Raw genomic sequence first — 19,842 nt, forward strand, 5'->3', positions numbered from 1 at the left:
TCTATTTTTTTCTTTAAGATTTTGTAATTCTCATCGTGGAGATCTTTAACGTCCTTGGTTAAGTTTATTCCAAGGTATTTGATTGTTTTTGTAGCTATTGTGAATGGGATTGATCTTAGAAGTTCTTTCTTAGCTGTGGCATTGTCTTTGTATACAAAGGCTGTTGATTTTTGTGCATTGATTTTATATCCTGCCACTTTGCCAAACTCCTCTATGAGTTCCAATAGTCTCCTAGTAGAGTTCTTTGGATCCTCTAAGTAAAGAATCATATCGTCTGCAAAGAGGGATAGTTTGACTTCTTCCTTCTCAATTTGTATTCCTTTAATTTCTTTTTCTTGTCTGATGGCTCTGGCTAAAACTTCCAGAACTATGTTAAATAGCAGTGATGAGAGTGGGCATACCTGTCTGGTACCAGATCTCAGTGGAAATGCTTCCAACTTTTCCCCATTCAATAGGATGCTGGCTGTGGGTTTTTCATAAATTGCTTTGATTATATTGAGGAATGTTCCTTCTATACCCAATTTGCTTAGAGTTTTCATCATGAAAGGGTGTTGAACTTTATCAAATGCTTTCTCTGCATCTATTGAGATAATCATATGGTTTTTCTTTTGCAGTCTGTTAATGTGGTAAATCACATTGATTGATTTGCAAATGTTGAACCATCCCTGCATACTAGGGATAAATCCCACTTGGTCTGGGTGGATGATTTTCCTGATGTGTTGTTGTATTCTATTGGCGAGAATTTTATTGAGGATTTTTGCATCTATGTTCATCAGGGATATTGGTCTATAATTTTCTTTCAGTGCTGCATCTTTCTCTGGCTTAGGGATTAAGGTGATGCTGGCTTCATAGAAAGAATTTGGGAGGATTCCCTCTTCTTCGATTGTTCTGAATAGTTTGAGAAGAAATGGAATTAGTTCTTCTTTAAATGTCTGGTAGAATTCAGCAGTGAATCCATCTGGTCCTGGGCTTTTCTTTGTTGGGAGGGCCTTTATTACTGTTTCAATTTCTGTCTCAGTTATGGGTCTATTTAGGTTTTCTGTGTCTTCATGGTTCAATTTAGGTAGATTGCATGTGTCCAGGAATCTATCCATTTCTGATGGATTTTCCTGTTTGCTGGCATACAAGTCCTTGTAGTAATTTCTGATGATTCTTTTTATTTCTGTGGTGTCTGTTGTTACGTTTCCTTTTTCATCTCTGATTTTATTGATTTGGGTCTTTTCTCTTCTTTTTTTTTAGTTAGTTGGGCCAATGGGGTGTCAATTTTGTTTATTTTTTCAAAAAACCAGTTCTTCGCTTGGCTTATTTTTTGTAATGTTTTTTTTTTTTTTTTTTTTGGATTCAATCCTGTTAATTTCTTCTGTGATTTTAATTATTTCTCTTCTCCTTCTAGATTTGGGTTTGGTTTGCTGCAGTTTTTCTAGGTCTTGAAATGGGCTGAAAGCTCATTTATTTGGTACCTTTCCAATTTCTTGATATAGGCACCTCTTGCTATTAACTTGCCTCTCAATACTGCTTTTGCCGTATCCCATAAGTTTTGATGTGTTGTGTTGTTATCCTCATTTACTTCCAGAAAGTTTCTGATTTCTCTTTTGATTTCTTGAATGACCCAGTGTTCATTCAGGAGCATGTTGTTCAGTCTCCATGTGTTTGCATACTTTCTAGGGTTTCCTGAGTTGCTAATTTCCAGCTTCATTCTGCTGTGGTCTGAGAAGCTGCATGGTATGATTCTAATTCTTTTAAATTTGCTGAGACTTGCTTTATGGCCTAGTATGCGATCAATCCTAGAGAAGGTTCCATGCACTGCTGAGAAGAATGTAAAGTTTTTATTTTTATTTTTTTTTTTTGGTGGTTTCTTTTTTTTTTTTTAACTTTTATTTAATGAATATATGTTTCCAAAGTACGAATAATGGATTACTATGGCTTCCCCCCCATACCGTCCCTCCCACCCACAACCCTCCCCTTTCCCACTCCCTCTCCCCTTCCATTCACATCAAGATTCATTTTCGATTATCTTAATATACAGAAGATCAGCTTAGTATACATTAAGTAAGGATTTCAACAGTTTGCTCCCACACAGAAACATAAAGTGAAAAATAATAGATGATTTTTTTTTAATGATGATGAAATCAGATCAGACCTATTGTCATGTTTAATCCCAGTGAGAGTCAAGTTGGGAGTTGATAGTTTCTTTTCTTTTTTTTTTTTTTTTTTTTTTTTTAGAGGATCAGTTTAGTATGCATTAAGTAAAGATTTCAACAGTTTGCACCCCCATAGAAACACGAAGTGAAATATATTATTTGAGTACTCGTTATAGCATTAAATCTCAATGCACAGCACATTAAGGACAGAGATCCTACATGAGGAGTAAGTGCACAGTGACTCCTGTTGTTGACTTTACCAATTGACACTCCTGTCTATGGCATCAGTAATCTCCCTATGCACCAGTCATGAGTTTCCAAGGCTATGGAAGCCCCTTGGGTTCTCCGACTCTTATCTTGTTTAGACAAGGTCATAGTCAAAGTGGAGGTTCTCTCCTCCCTTCAGAGAAAGGTACCTCCTGCTTTGAAGACCTGTTCTTTCCACTGAGATCTCACTCACAGAGATCTTTTGCCAGAGTGTCTTGGCTTTCCATGCCTGAAATACTCTCATGGGCTTTTCAGCCAGATCTGAATGCCTTTAGGGCTGATTCTGAGGCCAGAGTGCTATTTAGGGCATCTGCCATTCTATGAGTCTGCTGAGTATCTCACTTCCCACGTTGGATCACTCTCCCCTTTATTTATTCTATCGGTTAGTGTTAGCAGGTACTAGACTTGCTTATGTGCTCCCTTTGACTCTTAGTCCTTTCATTATGATCAATTGCGAACTGAAATTGATCACTTGGACTAGTGAGATGGCATTGGTACATGCCACCTTGATGGGATTAAATTGGAGTCCCCTGGTATGTTTCTAACTCTACCATTTGGGGCAAGTCAGCTTGAGCATGTCCCAAATTATATATCTCTTCCCTCTCTTATTCCTACTCTTATGTTTAACAGGGATCACATTTCAGTTAAATTTCAACACTTAAGAATAACTGTGTATTAATTACAGAATTAAACCAGTCATATTAAGTAGAACAGACAAAAAAACTACTAAGAGGGATAATGTATTAAGTTGTTCATTAACAGTCAGTGCTATGCTGATCAAGTCACCGTTTCCCATAGTGTCCATTCCACTTCAACAGGTTTCCTTTTTGGTGTTCAGTCAGTTGTCACCGATCAGGGAGAACATATGGTATTTGTCCCTTTGGGACTGGCTTATTTCACTCAGCATGATGTGTTCCAGATTCCTCCATTTTGTTGCAAATGACTGGATTTCGTTGTTTCTTACTGCGGTATAGTATTCTAAAGAGTACATATCCCATAATTTCTTTATCCAGTCTACCGTTGATGGGCATTTAGGTTGGTTCCAGGTCTTAGCTATTGTGAATTGTGCTGCAATAAACATTAGGCTGCAGACCGCTTTTTTGTTTGCCAATTTAAATTCCTTTGGGTAAATTCCAAGGAGTGGGATGGCTGGGTCGAATGGTAGGGTTATCTTCAGGTTTCTGAGGAATCTCCAGACTGACTTCCATAGTGGCTTGACCAGTTTGCATTCCCACCAACAGTGGGTTAGTGTCCCTTTTTCCCCACATCCTTGCCAGCATCTGTTGTTGGTAGATTTCTGAATGTGAGCCATTCTAACCGGGGTGAGGTGGAACCTCATTGTGGTTTTGATTTGCATTTCTCTGATTGCTAATGACCTTGAACATTTTTTCATGTGCCTGTTGGCCATTTGGATTTCCTCTTTTGAAAAATGTCTATTGAGGTCCTTGGCCCATCTCTTAAGTGGGTTGTTGGTTTTGTTTTTGTGGAGTTTCTTGATCTCTTTGTAGATTCTGGTTATTAACCCTTTATCTGTTGCATAGTTTGCAAATATTTTTTCCCATTCTGTCGGTTGTCTCTTCACTCTCCTGACTGTTTCTTTTGCAGTACAGAAACTTCTCAATTTGATGCAATCCCAATAGTTAATTTTGGCTTTGACTGCCTGTGCCTCCCGGGTCTTTTCCAGAAACTCTTTGCCTGTGCCAATATCTTGAAGGGTTTCTCCAATGTTCTCTAGTAACTTGATGGTGTCAGGTCGTAGATTTAGGTCTTTAATCCATGTTGAGTGGATTTTTGTGTAAGGTGTAAGGTAGGGGTCTTGCTTCATGATTCTGCACGTGGAAATCCAATTTTCCCAGCACCATTTATTGAATAGACTGTCCTTGCTCAAGGAATTAGTTTTAGATCCTTGATCAAATATAAGTTGGCTGTAGATGTTTGGGTTGATTTCTGGTATTTCAATTCTGTTCCATTGGTCTATCCATCTGTTTCTGTACCAGTACCATGCTGTTTTGATTACAACTGCCCTGTAGTATGTCCTGAAATCTGGTATTGTGATGCCTCCGGCTTTGTTTTTGTTGTACAAGATTGCTTTAGCTATTTGAGGTCTCTTGTGCCTCCATATAAATTTCAGCACCAATTTTTCCAGATCTGAGAAGAAGGTCTTCGGTATCTTGATTGGTATTGCATTGAATCTATAAATTGCTTTTGGGAGAATGGACATTTTGATGATATTGATTCTTCCAATCCATGAGCATGGAAGATTTTTCCATTTCTTGGTATCCTCTTCTATTTCTTTCTTTAAGGTTTTGTAATTTTCATCGTAGAGATCTTTAACATCCTTGGTTAAGTTTATTCCAAGGTATTTGATTGTTTTTGTAGCTATTGTGAATGGGATTGATCTTAGAAGTTCTTCCTCAGCCATGGCATTGTCTGTGTATACAAAGGCTGTTGATTTTGTGCATTGATTTTATATCCTGCTACTTTGCCAAACTCTTCTATGAGTTCCAATAGTCTCTTGGTAGAGTTCTTTGGGTCCCCTAAATAAAGAATCATGTCATCTGCAAAGAGGGATAGTTTGAGTTCTTCCTTCCCAATTTGTATCCCTTTAATTTCTTTTTCTTGCCTAATAGCTCTGGCTAGAACCTCCAGAACTATATTGAATAGCAGTGGTGAGAGTGGACATCCCTGTCTGGTCCCAGATCTCAGTGGAAATGCTTCCAACTTTTCCCCATTCAATAGGATGTTGGCTGTGGGTTTTTCATAGATTGCTTTGATTGTATTGAGGAATGTTCCTTCCAAACCCAGTTTGCTTAGAGTTTTCATCATGAACGGGTGTTGTATTTTATCAAATGCTTTCTCGGCATCTATTGAGAGAATCATATGGTTTTTCTTCTGCAGTCTGTTAATGTGGTGTATCACATGAATGTAAAGTTTTTAGCTGTAGGATTGAAAGTTCTGTAGATATCTGTTAGATCCATTTGGGCAATAGTGTTGATTAAATCTGCTGTTTCCTTGTTGATCTTCTGTCCAGATGATCTGTCTATTTCTGAGAGTGGAGTATTGAAGTCCCCCAGTACTATTGCATTGGAATCTAAGTCTCCCTTTAAGTCCCTTAACATATCTTTTAAATAGACCGGTGAGGTTGAAAATTATTCTTTTTTAAGATATTTATTTATTATTTATTTGAAAGCGCTACACAGATAGAGGAGAGGCAGAGAGAGAGAGAGAGAGAGAGAGAGAGAGAAGTCTTCAATCCGATGGTTCACTCCCCAGTTGGCTGCAATGGCCAAAGCTGCACTCATCTGAAGCCATGAGCCAGGAGCCACCTCTGGGTTTCACACGTGGGTGCAGGGGCCCAAGGACTTGGGCCATCTTCCACTGCTTTCCCAGGCCATGGCAGATTGCTGGATTGGAAATGGAGCAGCCAGGACTAGAACCAGTGCCCATAGAGAATGCCGGCACTTCAGGCCAGGGTGTTAACCCGCTGCACCACAGCATTGCCTCCTATTCTTTGTGTGTAGTTATTATGCTTTTCTCTTCTGCAAACTGTTGATTGGTTTAAATATATTTGTCCCTTTTCTAGAATAATTTGTGCTTTTTTTTCTCTTCATATAAGCTATAGGTGTTTATTTGACATTTTACATATTTACCCTACTATAGCAAATATTTCTCACGACATCTCTTTTTAAATTTCTACAGTATTAATTTGTAACCTGAATTAAGAAATACTGTACAAAAATTTATATTTTCATAATGGCTTATAAGGAATTCAGACTCACATGTTAAAACAATTAGAAAAGTTGGAAGAAAACATGTAAAAAACACTTCATTGAAGTTATCGATAGCAAATAATACAGTGCTGGGTGAATCTGAAAAGAAAGAATAAAGGAGTATACCATATCTTGAGCTGGAATATAAAATGCAAACATTATTCTTTGGGCCTCCTCAATTGGAAAACTCACCTCTTCCCTCAATTTTGGAAAACATGCTTCCATTTTTATTTCATACCATCTTTCTTCCATTTTTCTGGTGTTTTCTGGAAATCATTTGTCTGTCTTTCCACATTTACTAAAATTCCTTTTTGTTTTCATTCCTTCTTTATTATATATTGTATATATTGTGTACTGGATAATTTTCATGTTTTATCTATGTCATGAAATCTTTAGTTAGTTTCTAATGTACAAATCAGTGTCCAATAAATTTTTATTTCAGTAGCTTTTACTTTATTATAGAAGTTTAATTTTGTTCTTTTTCAAAAATGCTTCTTTTGTTTCCATCATGTTATACTCTGATTTTATACTCTAAATATTTTAAATGTATATAGTATATAGCTTGTTTTATACTGTTCATTTTCTCCTACTTTTTATTTGAACATGAATTTTGTATCTTCTAATTTTTTAATTGTGATTTTTGTCATCATCAGGTATTGTTTTCTAATAGGAATTCTTTTCCCCCTGAATATATATATATATATATGTGTGTGTGTGTGTGTGTGTGTGTGTGTGTATAGCCAAAGTTTATACCTTTTTGGATGCAGTGGCTTTTCAAGTTGTTTACTTGTCTTTACCATAATTTTCTAGATTTGATTCTTATTGTATGGGTCAGTGTATCCATACAAATTGTAAATATGCACTCCCAATTTTGTGATATTCTGCCTACTTCTACAGCTGGAAGGAAGGCCTACATGTGGCTTTTTAGTTGGCAGGTAGTTTTTCTTGCTTCTCTTCCACATGTAGGACGATACCCCATGTTCCTACACCTGACTCAAGAGGACTGAATACCAGTTCCCTGCTGTAAGCGATCCCGAGTGTTGTCTGTCCCACATGTATGACAAGCGCAGCTGGCTAGACCTGGACCACTCTGACTTCAGTACTGACTGATATTTTAAGTTTCTTTTTTCCATCTTCACTTGCATATTCAAATCTAGTTGTACATTTTGTTAAGAAAAAAATGATCAGTCTTTGTATGGATTTAAAGTAGAAGAGTGGAAGTCCTCACATATTACCTTGGATAGTCACACTGACGTGGAACTTTCCTTAGATAGCTCGGGTGGCTTTGTATGCCTCTCATACAACACAGTCTTCACATGCTCTCCAGTTTGTCCAAGGCAAACACGAATGCAAATCCTCTACGCAGCTAGTGTCTCCTTAAATCCTTATAACTTACCATATGTATTCTAGGGGAATATTTTCCGTGGTTAAGATTTATCTTTCACATATTAAATTAGGGTCCCTCTTAGAATATGTATATTGGTAAAAGATATATATGCACTAACACTACCCTCACTTTTGTTATCACTCATTGCTACCAGTGGCCTTCCTTCATACAGTTGGGGTTTGAATTTCAATTCCTATTGTAGACTCACTTAGTTACTGCCACTCTCACAGGTATTTTTACAGTAATGAGTGGTAATGAAGCTTTAGTTGCCTTTGCTTTTTACAGCTTGGACAATGGAGTACCTTTGGGTCCCTGGAGACTGAATTAGAACCACAATCTTTCTCAGTGGTGACAGAAGAGGAGTGTGAAATTCTGAAAATCCCTGCAAAGGAGTATGCAAAGTTAAAATTGGTATGACTACACCTAACCTATATATTCACACTCCATGTGCATAAATTCATGCTTGGTTCTTCCTGTCTATAACACAATGCCCATATTTTTCTTGTGTCTTAAATTTGAATTTACCTGTAAACCACAGTTATGTGGCTTTGATTTCACCTGTGTCTACTGGGAGTGGAAAACTGAAGTGGAAACAAACATCTCTATAAATAGGCCGGCACGGCAGCTTACTAGGCTAATCCTCCACCTGCAACAGCAGCACCCCAGGTTCTAGTCTCAGTCAGGGCACTGGGTACTAGTCCTGGTTGCTCCTCTTCCAGTCCAGCTCTCTGCTGTGGCCCAGGAGGGCAGTGGAGGATGGCCCAAGTGCTTGGGCCCTGCACCCGCATGGGAGACCAGGAGGAAGCACCTGGCTCCTGTCTTTGGATCAGCGCAGCGCACCTGCTGTAGCGGCCATTTGGGGGGTGAACCAATGGAAGGAAGGCCTTTCTCTCTGTCTCTCTCTCTCACTGTCTAACTCTGCCTGTCAAAAAAAAAATCTCTATAAATATGTTTTAGGTGTATTTTTGAGTATCTTTTGTTTTTATAAATTTCAAACACATTAATTAATTCATTTATTAAGAATATATGTGTTGGATATCAGCTATTTTATTTACTAGTACTTGATAATCACATAGAAAGAAGTACTAATGCTGTCCAAATCTGTAGCTTACCTCAGAGGAGACCATTTGCTTTGAAATGATTGGCATGCTCTTTCATCAAAATTCATAGCTGCAAGAATAGGTGATTATACCTAATTTACTTAAATTTGAATAGTTTATTCTCTTTTACTCAAATCCAAAGGTTTCCTTCTCTGCTAGTTCTCCTTCCTTAGTTGTCAGAGGAAATTTGTATGAATGATAGGACTGAGAGATTCTATGGCTCTTTTGTTTCAGCTTTTCTATTTTTTAAAATATTTATTTACTTATTGGGGAGGTAGGATGACTGAGAAAGAAGGATGGAGAGATGGAGGAATGGAAGGAAGAGGGAGGGATAGAGGACAGGAGGGAGAAAGAGAGAAAGTGAGAAACAGACAGATCAATCTTCTGTTTTTTGGTTCAGTCCCCAAACAGCCAAAACAGCCAGGGCTGGGTCAGGCTGAGGCTAGGATGCAGGAACTATATCCAGGTCTCCCACGAGGGTCTCCCTTGTAAAGGTCTTGCAATTCTGTGTAAGCCACATATGCGTGCACATGTTGGATGGAGATGGGAAGGCACCCACTTCTTACTATTAGTTCTAATTGTGGAGATTTCTTTTGATACGTTGGTCTCAGTATCAGTGGTAGAGATGACTTTCTTGGAATTCAGTTTCATTGCAAATCCCTCATGTCAGTTTGTTCTATTTTTCAGAGTGGCTGGCTTTAAAAAATGTTTAATATGGTTTGTGTCTGTTTTCCAAATCTTGGTACCACTTACTTAAAATAAAAATATTTGATATTAAACTTGATTATTACAAGATTTTTTTAGTTACTTACATTAGGACAAGATATTATGAAAGATAGGAAAATATAATTTTAGTAAGCAGGTCTGAAGATTAAAATTTCTGTGTCTATAAGGCTCTAAAATTCAATATATATTATTCTCAATTACAATTTTCTTTTTTAGCCATTTGTCTATTTGATATACTTGAATATCTTTTTAAATTACTTAGAGTTAGAAATGTGATAACAGTTTTATTTTTCAGGAAATGATAAAACATGAAAATGTACAAAAGTTTAAATTAATCCATAAGTGTCCATATTATGAAGAGTGGCCTACTTTATCCATAAATGAACTCGTTGCACTCATCAAATGGAAAAAATTTCCTCCAGGTCATGGTGAGTTTAATGCAATTTTAGATCATCTTATTTACATAATATGATGTTAATACAATTTGTAATTCCTTATAGTTTTTAACATTTTCATATAGTATTTATTCATTGGGAATTCTATAACTTATTTAAAGATAATCTACAGATTGTATATTTGGATTATTTTCTGTTTTTTTTTTTTAATTAAAAATAATACTGTACTGTTGGAAGAGTGGTCTCAGAACCATCCTTGCTTTCATGTCTCTCCATGGACCCCATATCTCACCTTTCTTCCCCACTCTGACAGTCACAATAAGAGACAAACTGGAAAGGGAGACATACACCTGGACTTAATAGCCATCCTCCTCCTGTTCTGTTGTACAACTATGTAAGCAACAAACTTGCTAATATGCACTTGTACTACACATTATCAGTAGATAAAATAAGAATTATAGATTTCCCCTTATTCAAAATGCTTGGGACTAGATTTTAGATTCAATGAGCAAAGGATCCAAGTCTAAACATGAGCTCATTTTTGTTTCATATGAGCATAGCACATTTAGCCTGAAGGTAATTTTATACCGTATCTTAGTGTACATGTATTTAGACTGTGACTGCTGAGATAAAGTTTGATGTGGAGTTTTCCACTTGTGGCCATTGTATTTTACATTTTAGCATTTCAGGTTTTGGATTTTCAGATTTAGGGATGCTCAGTTTGTACAGAGAAGAGAAGCCTCGATGCAGCAGCAGTTATGCACCTACATTTTCAATACACAGCATGACAAAGATGTAAGGATTTCTTGGGTTTTGTGTACACAGAAATGTTAGTGGCATTGAATCGTTTTGTACAATTTTTTCATCCTTGAGAGCCAGCTTAGCAAGTGGTGCCAATTCAGGAGAAACTAAATTAGGGTGGGTTAACGCTTGGGGTCTTTTTTAGAAGGTACCCACTATAGCCCCACAAAAGTCTCAAAAAGAAGAGGGGATTGAAGCCTTGCCTCTATTTCTCCTCCTGTGAAACAGTAGACAGATGGGAACCTAGAGTATAAAGGAAGAGGCAATGTGTGAACGAAATTCTTCTACTCTAAGCATATAGAGAGGCAATTATGACATACATGTCTAAATTAAGTGTGAGAATAAAGTTCTGAAAGAATGGATGGATCTCAGTTGAAACGATTTTAATAATAAACACATGACTGAGAAGTTATGGGATCTCATTAAGATGTTCTTTGAGAGAATCACTATACACCAGGAAAATGAGGTTCTGCTTTGCACAGTGCATAGGATTCTTTAATTAGAAAGAAGCAAATATCATTAGAGGAAAGTTTGTATGCTCCCAGAAACAAGGATACTCAAAGATACAAGGATTGTAAATGTTTTCCTAAATTTATTCTAATTTTGCTGTCAGTTCTTTTATTTCATTTATTATTTTTGAATATAGAGCATTTAAATCATGTTTGGTCAAGTGTATGTATATATTTTTTTCTGTTGCTTATAAAATTGAACATTAGTAATATGTTTATTCATGAAATACTTTTCCTAGTGAAGTATAAAGGCCATTTTAGGTAAAAACTATATATGGAGAGAAAGTAGGATTTTGACCTTTTAAGAGTTGGGAATTTATCATTTCAAAATTTAGCACATTTTTTTCCTAGAAGCTTTTTTAAAATTAGATATTTTGGATATGTTATGAATTCCCTTTGTATCATAAATATCAAATATTGGTGCTTGCCTCATTTCCAGGGCTATTTTGTATAAGAAATGATAGCTAAGGTTTGTAAATCTATAATTACATTAATATTTTGGAGCTGATCAAAAAGTAGGAAACAAACCTTAAGAAATATATTTTAAATTATGAGAGGTAAAAGGATGTGAAACTTGAAAATGGGGGGTTGTGCTTTTGCCATATTTGATTACTAATGATAACCAACTGCCTCTCAATCTAAACTATCAATCAAAACACTTAAATTTAATTTCAAAGAGCTAAAAGGTACTGGAAGAACATGCATTGTTTCTCAGAGTGATGTTGAATTCAAGTTCTTTTTGTAAATGTCTTAAAAATGACGGTGATGTTTGCTGAACTATCTATTGGCTTGAAAATCTGTGATTGTATTGAATAATGCAAAAACTTACATTTTCCTGCTCCATCTCAAACATACAATTATGGGTACTTACACCTACACAGTTTTAGAAATAACATTTATCCTTTTTATGGAAGAATGGAAATTTGATCTCATGAACATTAAAATATGTTTTGGCATTGAAATACTGTGATTCTTATCAATAAACATATGTAGGTGAAGAATAAGTCCTGACAAATTAACCTGATTTTCTTTTATTGCAATGACAAACTTGATATATCAAAGAGAAGCATTGGGTATAATACTTTCTATCTTAAGATCATTTTTGAGTATTGAGCAGAACATATAGAGAATGTATTCAAATTATACTTAGAGTATCTGGATTTAAAATGAGCAATAGTGTGATTTCCCAAGCATAATTATGAGTGCTTTGATCTTATGTTAGGAATATATATTGGATGAAGTTTCAGAGGGATTTAGTTAATTATTTGAAAGCTTAATAGCGTTTAGGATTAATCCTTGGCAACATATGAAGTAAGTAAAGCTTGTTTCTGGATCTATTTTCTTTGTTAACTTCTCAAGTCTTTTTACTTTTGCTTTAGAAGCTATGGGATTCTAACTCTAATGGTTGTGTGCGGTGTTGCTTGCATTGGGGGCTGTCAGGTTTGCAGCACAGCATCTAAAATCTTCCCAGGTGTTAGCCTTTCAAAATGCAACTGAATGGAAAATAGCAACCAGCTTATCTCAGTCCTCATCATTTTCCTGTGTGCATTATGTATAAAAGAAAAAATGATAAATTGAAAAACATTTACCTTTCTATGTATATTTTGTTATCTTGATTTTATTGGTAAACTTCATTATTCTTCATCTGGCAATTGATAGAGCAAGTGTGATAATTATGGAGATTGAAAAAAGTTACAGCAATCGATTCATACCTGGAAGGTAAACTCTATAAAATATGAGTAATGACACAAATGATAATAGTAGAAAATATATCTAATCATCTCCCATCAAAAGTGTAGCACTTTAGATATCGATTATGTTTTGGAAACCTCCCTAGAGGAAGTCTGAAGTTATGGACTCTAAATCCCAACATCTTTGCATAGCAGTGTCTGTCATGTCTTTGTACTTCATAGGTAATCAAAACTTTTTGTCCCAAGAGACATCCTTGGTCATACCAGAACCTCAACTGTCATTTTAATGTCTTTTTCCCTCCATTTCTCTCTTACTGATATCTTGTCAATATTTTCTATATAACATGTTCCTTTCTTTATTTTTACTATATTTGTTGTTTCTTTAATGGTTGCTCTACAGCTTTTTGTATACATCTCTACTTAGTAGAACTGACTTCAAATTTCTACCATTTTAATTTCATTTGCATATAGAAATATTAAACTTGTATAGTTCTATCCTTTGCCTCTCTTATGTACTCTTATTGTTATACATATTACAACTATATTTGTTATAAGTGCAATAACACCTTATTAATATTTTATATAATTTTATATTAAAAATACAAAAAAGAGCAAATGTAAGTATATTACAAAAGTTACTGAAAATGCATTATTTGAAAAACTATATATAAATTACAAAATTTTGCATCAAAATAAACATTCGTACAAATTTTTTGTATTTATTTTTGTTTATCTGCAACACACACACACACACACAGAAAGAAGCACAGAGAGATCTTCCATTCTCTGACTCATTTCCACATGCCTGCAACAGCCAGGCTTTAACCAGGTTAAGGGCAGGAGTCTGAAACTCAGTCTGGGTCTCCCATGTGGGTTGCAGGGCCCCAAGTACTTGAGCATCACCTGCTGCCTCTAGAGTGTGCATTATCAGAAGGTAGAATCAGGCTCTGGACCTGAGACTCAAACCCAGACACCCAGATACAGGATGTTAGTGTTCCAAGCACTATCCTTACCACTGTACCAAAAACTCACCCCAAACTTATTTTTCAATTCAAAATTTTCATAGACTATTTGATGTACCCCTGAATGGTTTGCAAGTCTCAATTCAGGACAGCTGATCAAACAGCCCAACTCAAGTCAGGTGCCTACCTGTGTGCACCGGGAGCTCAATCAAAACTGTAAAGAGAGTATGGAGCATTTTAAATGCTATATCCATATGCTTCGGCATGATGCTGTACGTAACGTGACCTCATTAAAATTTTTGAATAACAGAATAGCTCTGAAAAGGTAAAATTCTAGAATGAATCAGGCAATGCAATATGAATGATGGCTGAAAGAAGAATGTTAGTAGAAAACCACAACAGTTACAAGTCTCTTTTGGTAGTGTAGAGGCAGAGATAAAAGGTGAGGGTGACACTAACAGTGGAAATAAGTTAATGTGAGAAGCATTTTAATTCTTCAGGGCTATTATGCACAGTAAATATTTCCAAATACATTTCCAGTATTCCATAACACCATGGGCTGGCGGTCTACATATATAGGAGATGTTTTGATGTTTTAGAACTGCACAGATGTGTGTGTGGATATCAGCCTCCACACTTCTGCCAAGCAATTATAGGTTTAAATGAAGCAGTGCTATCACTCACCACCACCTGCAGAGATAGAACGGACTTTTACTAGTATTTCCCAGAGATATTTACCTACAGACCACCTACAACCCCAAAGAATATTGTGAGTGTAGATTGATTCTTGTTTTTAGTGCTCGTCTATACTCCTGTTGGAAAGTGCTCTTTAACTTGTTGAACATTTTAGTAAGTAGTGCATTAAGCCTGTGATTATAAAGTAAATTGAAATTCTGCTTTTGGAAAAATTAAAAATAAAGGAAGGTGGAGGGAGGACTAAGGGACAAAGGAAGGGAAGTACGTTCGTCTCCTTAGAACTGTGTCTATGAAATACATGAAATCTATTCTCTTTTATTAATAAAAAATTTTAAAAGTTAACTGGAGAATTGCTTTTCAATATTATTTTTCCCCCAGATCCTGAAGATAGCTTTCTCCATAGAACTTTGCCTAAAGATAGAAATTCACAATTTACATTTTCATTGAGATTTCTGGAATATGAAATGCATTTTTTCTTGTTCCCTAATTTAGAAAAGCACAATATTTTCCTTGTACTCTTTCTTTAGTCATTAAAATTCAAGCACTAGTTGTCGTCTGTAAATGCTCCATGGTTGCTCGAAGACCTGCTTATATTTCTTTTTGGCTTCATCCTTAAATTATACCTCTAATTCATGGAAATGTTGATAATTAAGGATATGTATATTTTTACTACTATACCAAGTAAATGATATTTTGCAGGACATTTAGCCATAATCTAATAATTCCACATTGATATTCCTGTTATAATATTTTTACAATTCAAGAAGCTTTCATTTTTTTCTATGAAGTTCATTTTCTAATGTGTCCTCCTGGCTTGATCATATACCTTTTTCATACAGTGATAACTAATAACAGAAATGTATGACTGTATAAAAATTAATAATTTCATTAACTCTATGAAAGTAACATCTCATTGTAGAAGCTTTAATAATTTATTCAGAAATATTATATCTAGAATTATCATTAGAATATAATGTTTTGTTAAAATTTGCATTTGAAATTTTGTTTGCTTCATAATTATTTTCCCCTAATCTATAATATATAGATCTGGATAACTGTTAATGAAATTTTTTAAAACTAAGTCTCACACTTATTAAAGTATGGTTGCAAAAATCTGAAAATCATTAGTAAGTGAAATACATTGCTAATAAAACCTACACAGGTTTGTTGATTTAGAAAATCCATCTGGGAACATTCTTATTCAGTCGACGTAAAACTCACACTTGAAAACTTGTATCCATTTGAACAGCATGATGGATAAAATATGGTGGTGTGATTTTACTACTGCTTTTATTATTGTGAAAGGCTGAAAAAGGACTTCCAAAGATAGATTATGTAATCCTATATTCTATGAATATTCATATGAATGTCAAAAGGGAGAATATTGTTTTATAAGACTAAGGTGTGTTAACAGGATACTTTTTCTATTTTATTTATTTTTTAAAAGTTTTTTTTATAAAGTTTACTTATTTGAGAGGCAGAGTTAAAGAGAGAGGAGGTGAAAGATAGAGAGTTCACTCTCCAAACAGCTGCAATGAAGGGAGCTGGGAAGATCTGAAGCCAGGAGCCAGGAACTTTTTGAGGTCTCCCATGTGGGTGCAGGGGCCCAAGCACTTGGGCTGCCTTCCACTGCTTTCCCAGGCCATTAGCAGGGAGCTGGATCAGAGTGGAGCAGCCAGGATTTGAACTGGAACCCAAATGGGATGCTGGCACTGCAGAAGGAGGCTTAATCTACTACACCACAGCTCCAACTTCTATTTTATTTTTTTTTTATTATTTTATTATTTCATTATTTTATTTTACTTATTTTATTTTTAGTCAGAGAGAAAGGAGAAGATAGACCTTCCATTTGCTGGTATACTTTCCAAATATCTGCAAGAACCTTTGTTGGGCTAGGTTGAAGCCAAGATCTTGGGTCACAACTGGGTTTCTCATGTGGGTGGCAGCAAACCAAGTACTTGAGCCATCACCTGATGCCTGCAAGGTGCACATTAGCAGGTAGCTGAAGTGGCAAGTGAAACCAGGACTTGAATCTAGATACCTCAATAGGGGATATGGATATTCGAAATGGCATCTTAACTTCTGTCCCAAATAGTCACCCAATATGTAAGGATTCTGAGGGGAGGAGCTTGTCCACAATTGTCCAGATGGGCCCTTTATGCCATCACATGTATCCTTGTAAGAAAGACATAAGGAGATTTGAGGGGGGTATATACACAGAAGAGAAGGTTGTAATAGTAGAGAAGGGAAGCAGTACCAGGGCATGCCAGCAGCCGCCAGAAGCTAGAAAAGGAGAGGAATGGGTCCTCACCATTAGGTAGTGAGCCACTCTGCGGAATATGGCCTTGTTGGAAAGTTGATTTCAGATATCTGGCCTCCAGAACTGTGCAAGAATAAATTTCTTATTTTTTTAAGTGACTTAGTTGTGGCAATGTTTCATTGCAGCTGTAGGGGAACAAATACATATTTGCACTATGAAACCTTTGATTTTATTTCCAATTGATCTTGCAATTGGACAAAGCTATGTTCTAATGCTTAGAATACATGCAGATATGCTTTGTAGAATGTATGTAGTCTAATTTCTTATTAAGAATTTAGCCCTCTAATTTTGTTAATAGTAAGATAAAGTAAAACAGTAAATAATGAAATATATGTGTGTGTATGTGTGTGTGTGTATACATATATGTAACAGCTGACTTAACTAATTTCCAGCTACTAGAAAGTAATTAAATTAAAATAAATAAAGCATTCATTTTATTCAAATCCCTTGGAAGCAGATAGGGTACAATTAAATACCTTTTTATAGAACACTCATCTGTTCAAATTCTACATGATCAAATAAAACTCTTCAATAGCAACTCAAGAAACTTAAGACGCTCTTCATAGAACACTTTCCCCTACTTTTGTCTAGTTCCGCAAATGACCATTGTCCCTTTGTCATCACAATAATAAATTCCTATTCATGTAATTTACCTTTGTCATTCTCACTCTTGATATTTGCAAGTGAAGTCTCATTTCTTTCTGCTTCTAAGCTAACATGACATAATTTTGTGTTCTTGCATTTTAAACAAACCAAATGCATGAAAAAACATTATCCCCTCAACTGACAATATCTAAAAGTGATCCCTAATTTTCCAAAGGCAGTCACTCGCCACTTTCTGCTACGTCAGTGCACCACGTCAGTGTTTTGAGATAAAAATAACAAAGTGGTGCCTTACTCTAAGGTGGCAGTGCTTTCGTTTAAACTGTTTTTCACTAGTGTGTGTGGGTTACATGTACAGTCTTCTCTGTTTCCTGGGGACAGTAGCCTCGTGTTATCCACATGATTAGGTTTATCTTTTTGGATCTCGCCACTCCTGAGTTTATGTCAGTAGCACTACTTTATGTCCTCAATTCCAAACTAATGTTTATTCAATGCATTTAAAGTTATGAGTTAATGACAAAAATGAGCATACTTCCAATCCTGTGAAATATGGTTGATATTTCAATTGCATATGAAGTGAGAAAAATGACATTCTGCTAGGGTGATCATCTTTCCCTGACTATAAGAATCTTATTTTCTGTTTTCCATTTTTAAATGTAAATGAAGGCCATATGGGTAATTAATTTTCCATGATTTCATAAACTTTAAAATTTTAATGAAAGTGTTATTAACTCTAATATTTTAGAAAATTCAAAAGTTACAGATAATAATACTCCCTAAAAGTCTTTTGTTGAAACAAAACAAATCTTGGGTCAGTAGAGAGTAGCCATGTCTAGATATGTTTAAATCTTTTTGTCCATAGATTTTGAAATCTCAGCAAGAATTTTTAGATAGCAGCAGCTATGAGTTCAGTATTTCTTCATAGATAGATTAGGTTTTTGCATAATTTAAGAATTAGCTGCTGTAGTTGTTCTACCTAAACATCTCAAATAGCATACATTTTATGCTTTGAATTATGTTTATTATTGAATTTTTGACCATGTTTGTGAGAGTATTTCTATTTTCTGGTTTTTATTTTAACAGCACACTATTCTTCACCCACAAAGCTGGGCAAGACATTGCATTAAAATGCCATGTACCTGTTATTTTAGAAAGGGCAAAGTAATATAGAACTTGAGAGGGTTTGCAGCTTTCTGCCCATACCATATGAATATTAATCCACTTATATTTGTTTGACAAATGTTATTTTAGAAAATATTGGTGGAACTTATCTGGAGACAATATTTGTCATAGAATATAAAATATAAATCAAATTTTGGTTGCTACCCAAGAACAAATGGCGTTTGTCTGAATAATGTAATGATGGTTATTCAGGCATTTTACACAGAACAATTTCGTTTATGTGCTTAAGCAGTTGTTCTCCAGAAGTAGCTTTGTCCCTTATTTGTTCGTGCTATTTCTCAAATATTTAAGAATAGCTGTAAAGAGGAGAAGTATAATGTACATTACTTAGCAAGTTTTTTTAATTAGAGACAGTGAATGATTTTTAATGCATATGAACTACAGAATATCACAGAGCAAATACTTCAACCATATCTCCAGTGTCCTGCAAAAAAGGCAGTGCATCTCAGGGAGATCTGATGCATTATGGCTGTTCTTAGTATCTATTTTATTTAAAATGTAGTATGCAGGGTGTAAAATTACTAGTTGTCAGGGCAGACATTTGACATAGCACTTGAGACACTACTTGGAACACCAACATTGCATACTGCAGTGCCTGGGTTTGAGTCCTGCCTCCACCCCTTTTCCAGCTTTCTGCTGAGTGCACCCTGGGAAGCAGCAGGTGGTGGTGAAGCACTTGCGCTCCTGCCATGCACATGGAAGATCTGATTGAATTCTGAGTTCCTGGCTTTGGCCTGACCCAGCCCTGACTGTTGTGGGTATTTGTGGATTGAACCAGCAGATGGAATATCTTTCTCTCTGTGTGTGTTTTTCAAACAGACAATTAATTCATTAAATCTAAAAAATAAAGTTACCACTTCTTAAATAAATTGAATATATACTAAAAATTTGTCATTTTTTTTTAAGATTTATTAATTTATTTGAAAGGCAGAGTTACACAGAGGCAGAGGCTTGGTAGGGGAGAGAGAGAGAGAGGGAGAGAGAAGTCTTCCATCTGCTGGTTCACTCCCCAGATGGCCACAACATCTGGAGCTGTGGCAGTCTGAAGCCAGAAGCCAAAAGCCAGGAGCTTCTTCTGGGTCTCCCACATGGGTGCAGTGTTTAGGCCATCTTCTACTGCTTTCCCAGAGCATAGCAGGGGGCTGGGTTAGAAGTGGAAAAGCTGGGACTCCAACTGACACCCATATGGGATGCTGACACTTCAGGTGGCAGCCTTACCTGCTACTCCACAGCGCCGGCTCAGATTTTTTTAATATACCTGCTTCTCTGCTCTTCTTACATGACTGTAAAGA

The 19,842-nt window shown here is 35.9% G+C and overlaps 1 protein-coding gene across 1 annotated transcript in view; it reads left to right on the forward strand.

Annotated features, from left to right (window-relative positions):
• CNBD1 (cyclic nucleotide binding domain containing 1) overlaps positions 1-19,842 on the forward strand; it is a 506,061-nt gene that overhangs the window by 344,370 nt on the left and 141,849 nt on the right. Inside the window, exons 7-8 of the mRNA XM_070075280.2 lie at positions 7,851-7,976; positions 9,687-9,819. Coding sequence (XP_069931381.2) covers positions 7,851-7,976; positions 9,687-9,819 — 259 coding nt within the window. The remainder of the gene's footprint in view (positions 1-7,850; positions 7,977-9,686; positions 9,820-19,842) is intronic.

Source organism: Oryctolagus cuniculus, chromosome 6 (genome assembly GCF_051225735.1).
Source record: "Oryctolagus cuniculus isolate XC-2025 breed Fujian yellow rabbit chromosome 6, ASM5122573v1, whole genome shotgun sequence".
Lineage (NCBI taxonomy): Eukaryota > Metazoa > Chordata > Mammalia > Lagomorpha > Leporidae > Oryctolagus > Oryctolagus cuniculus.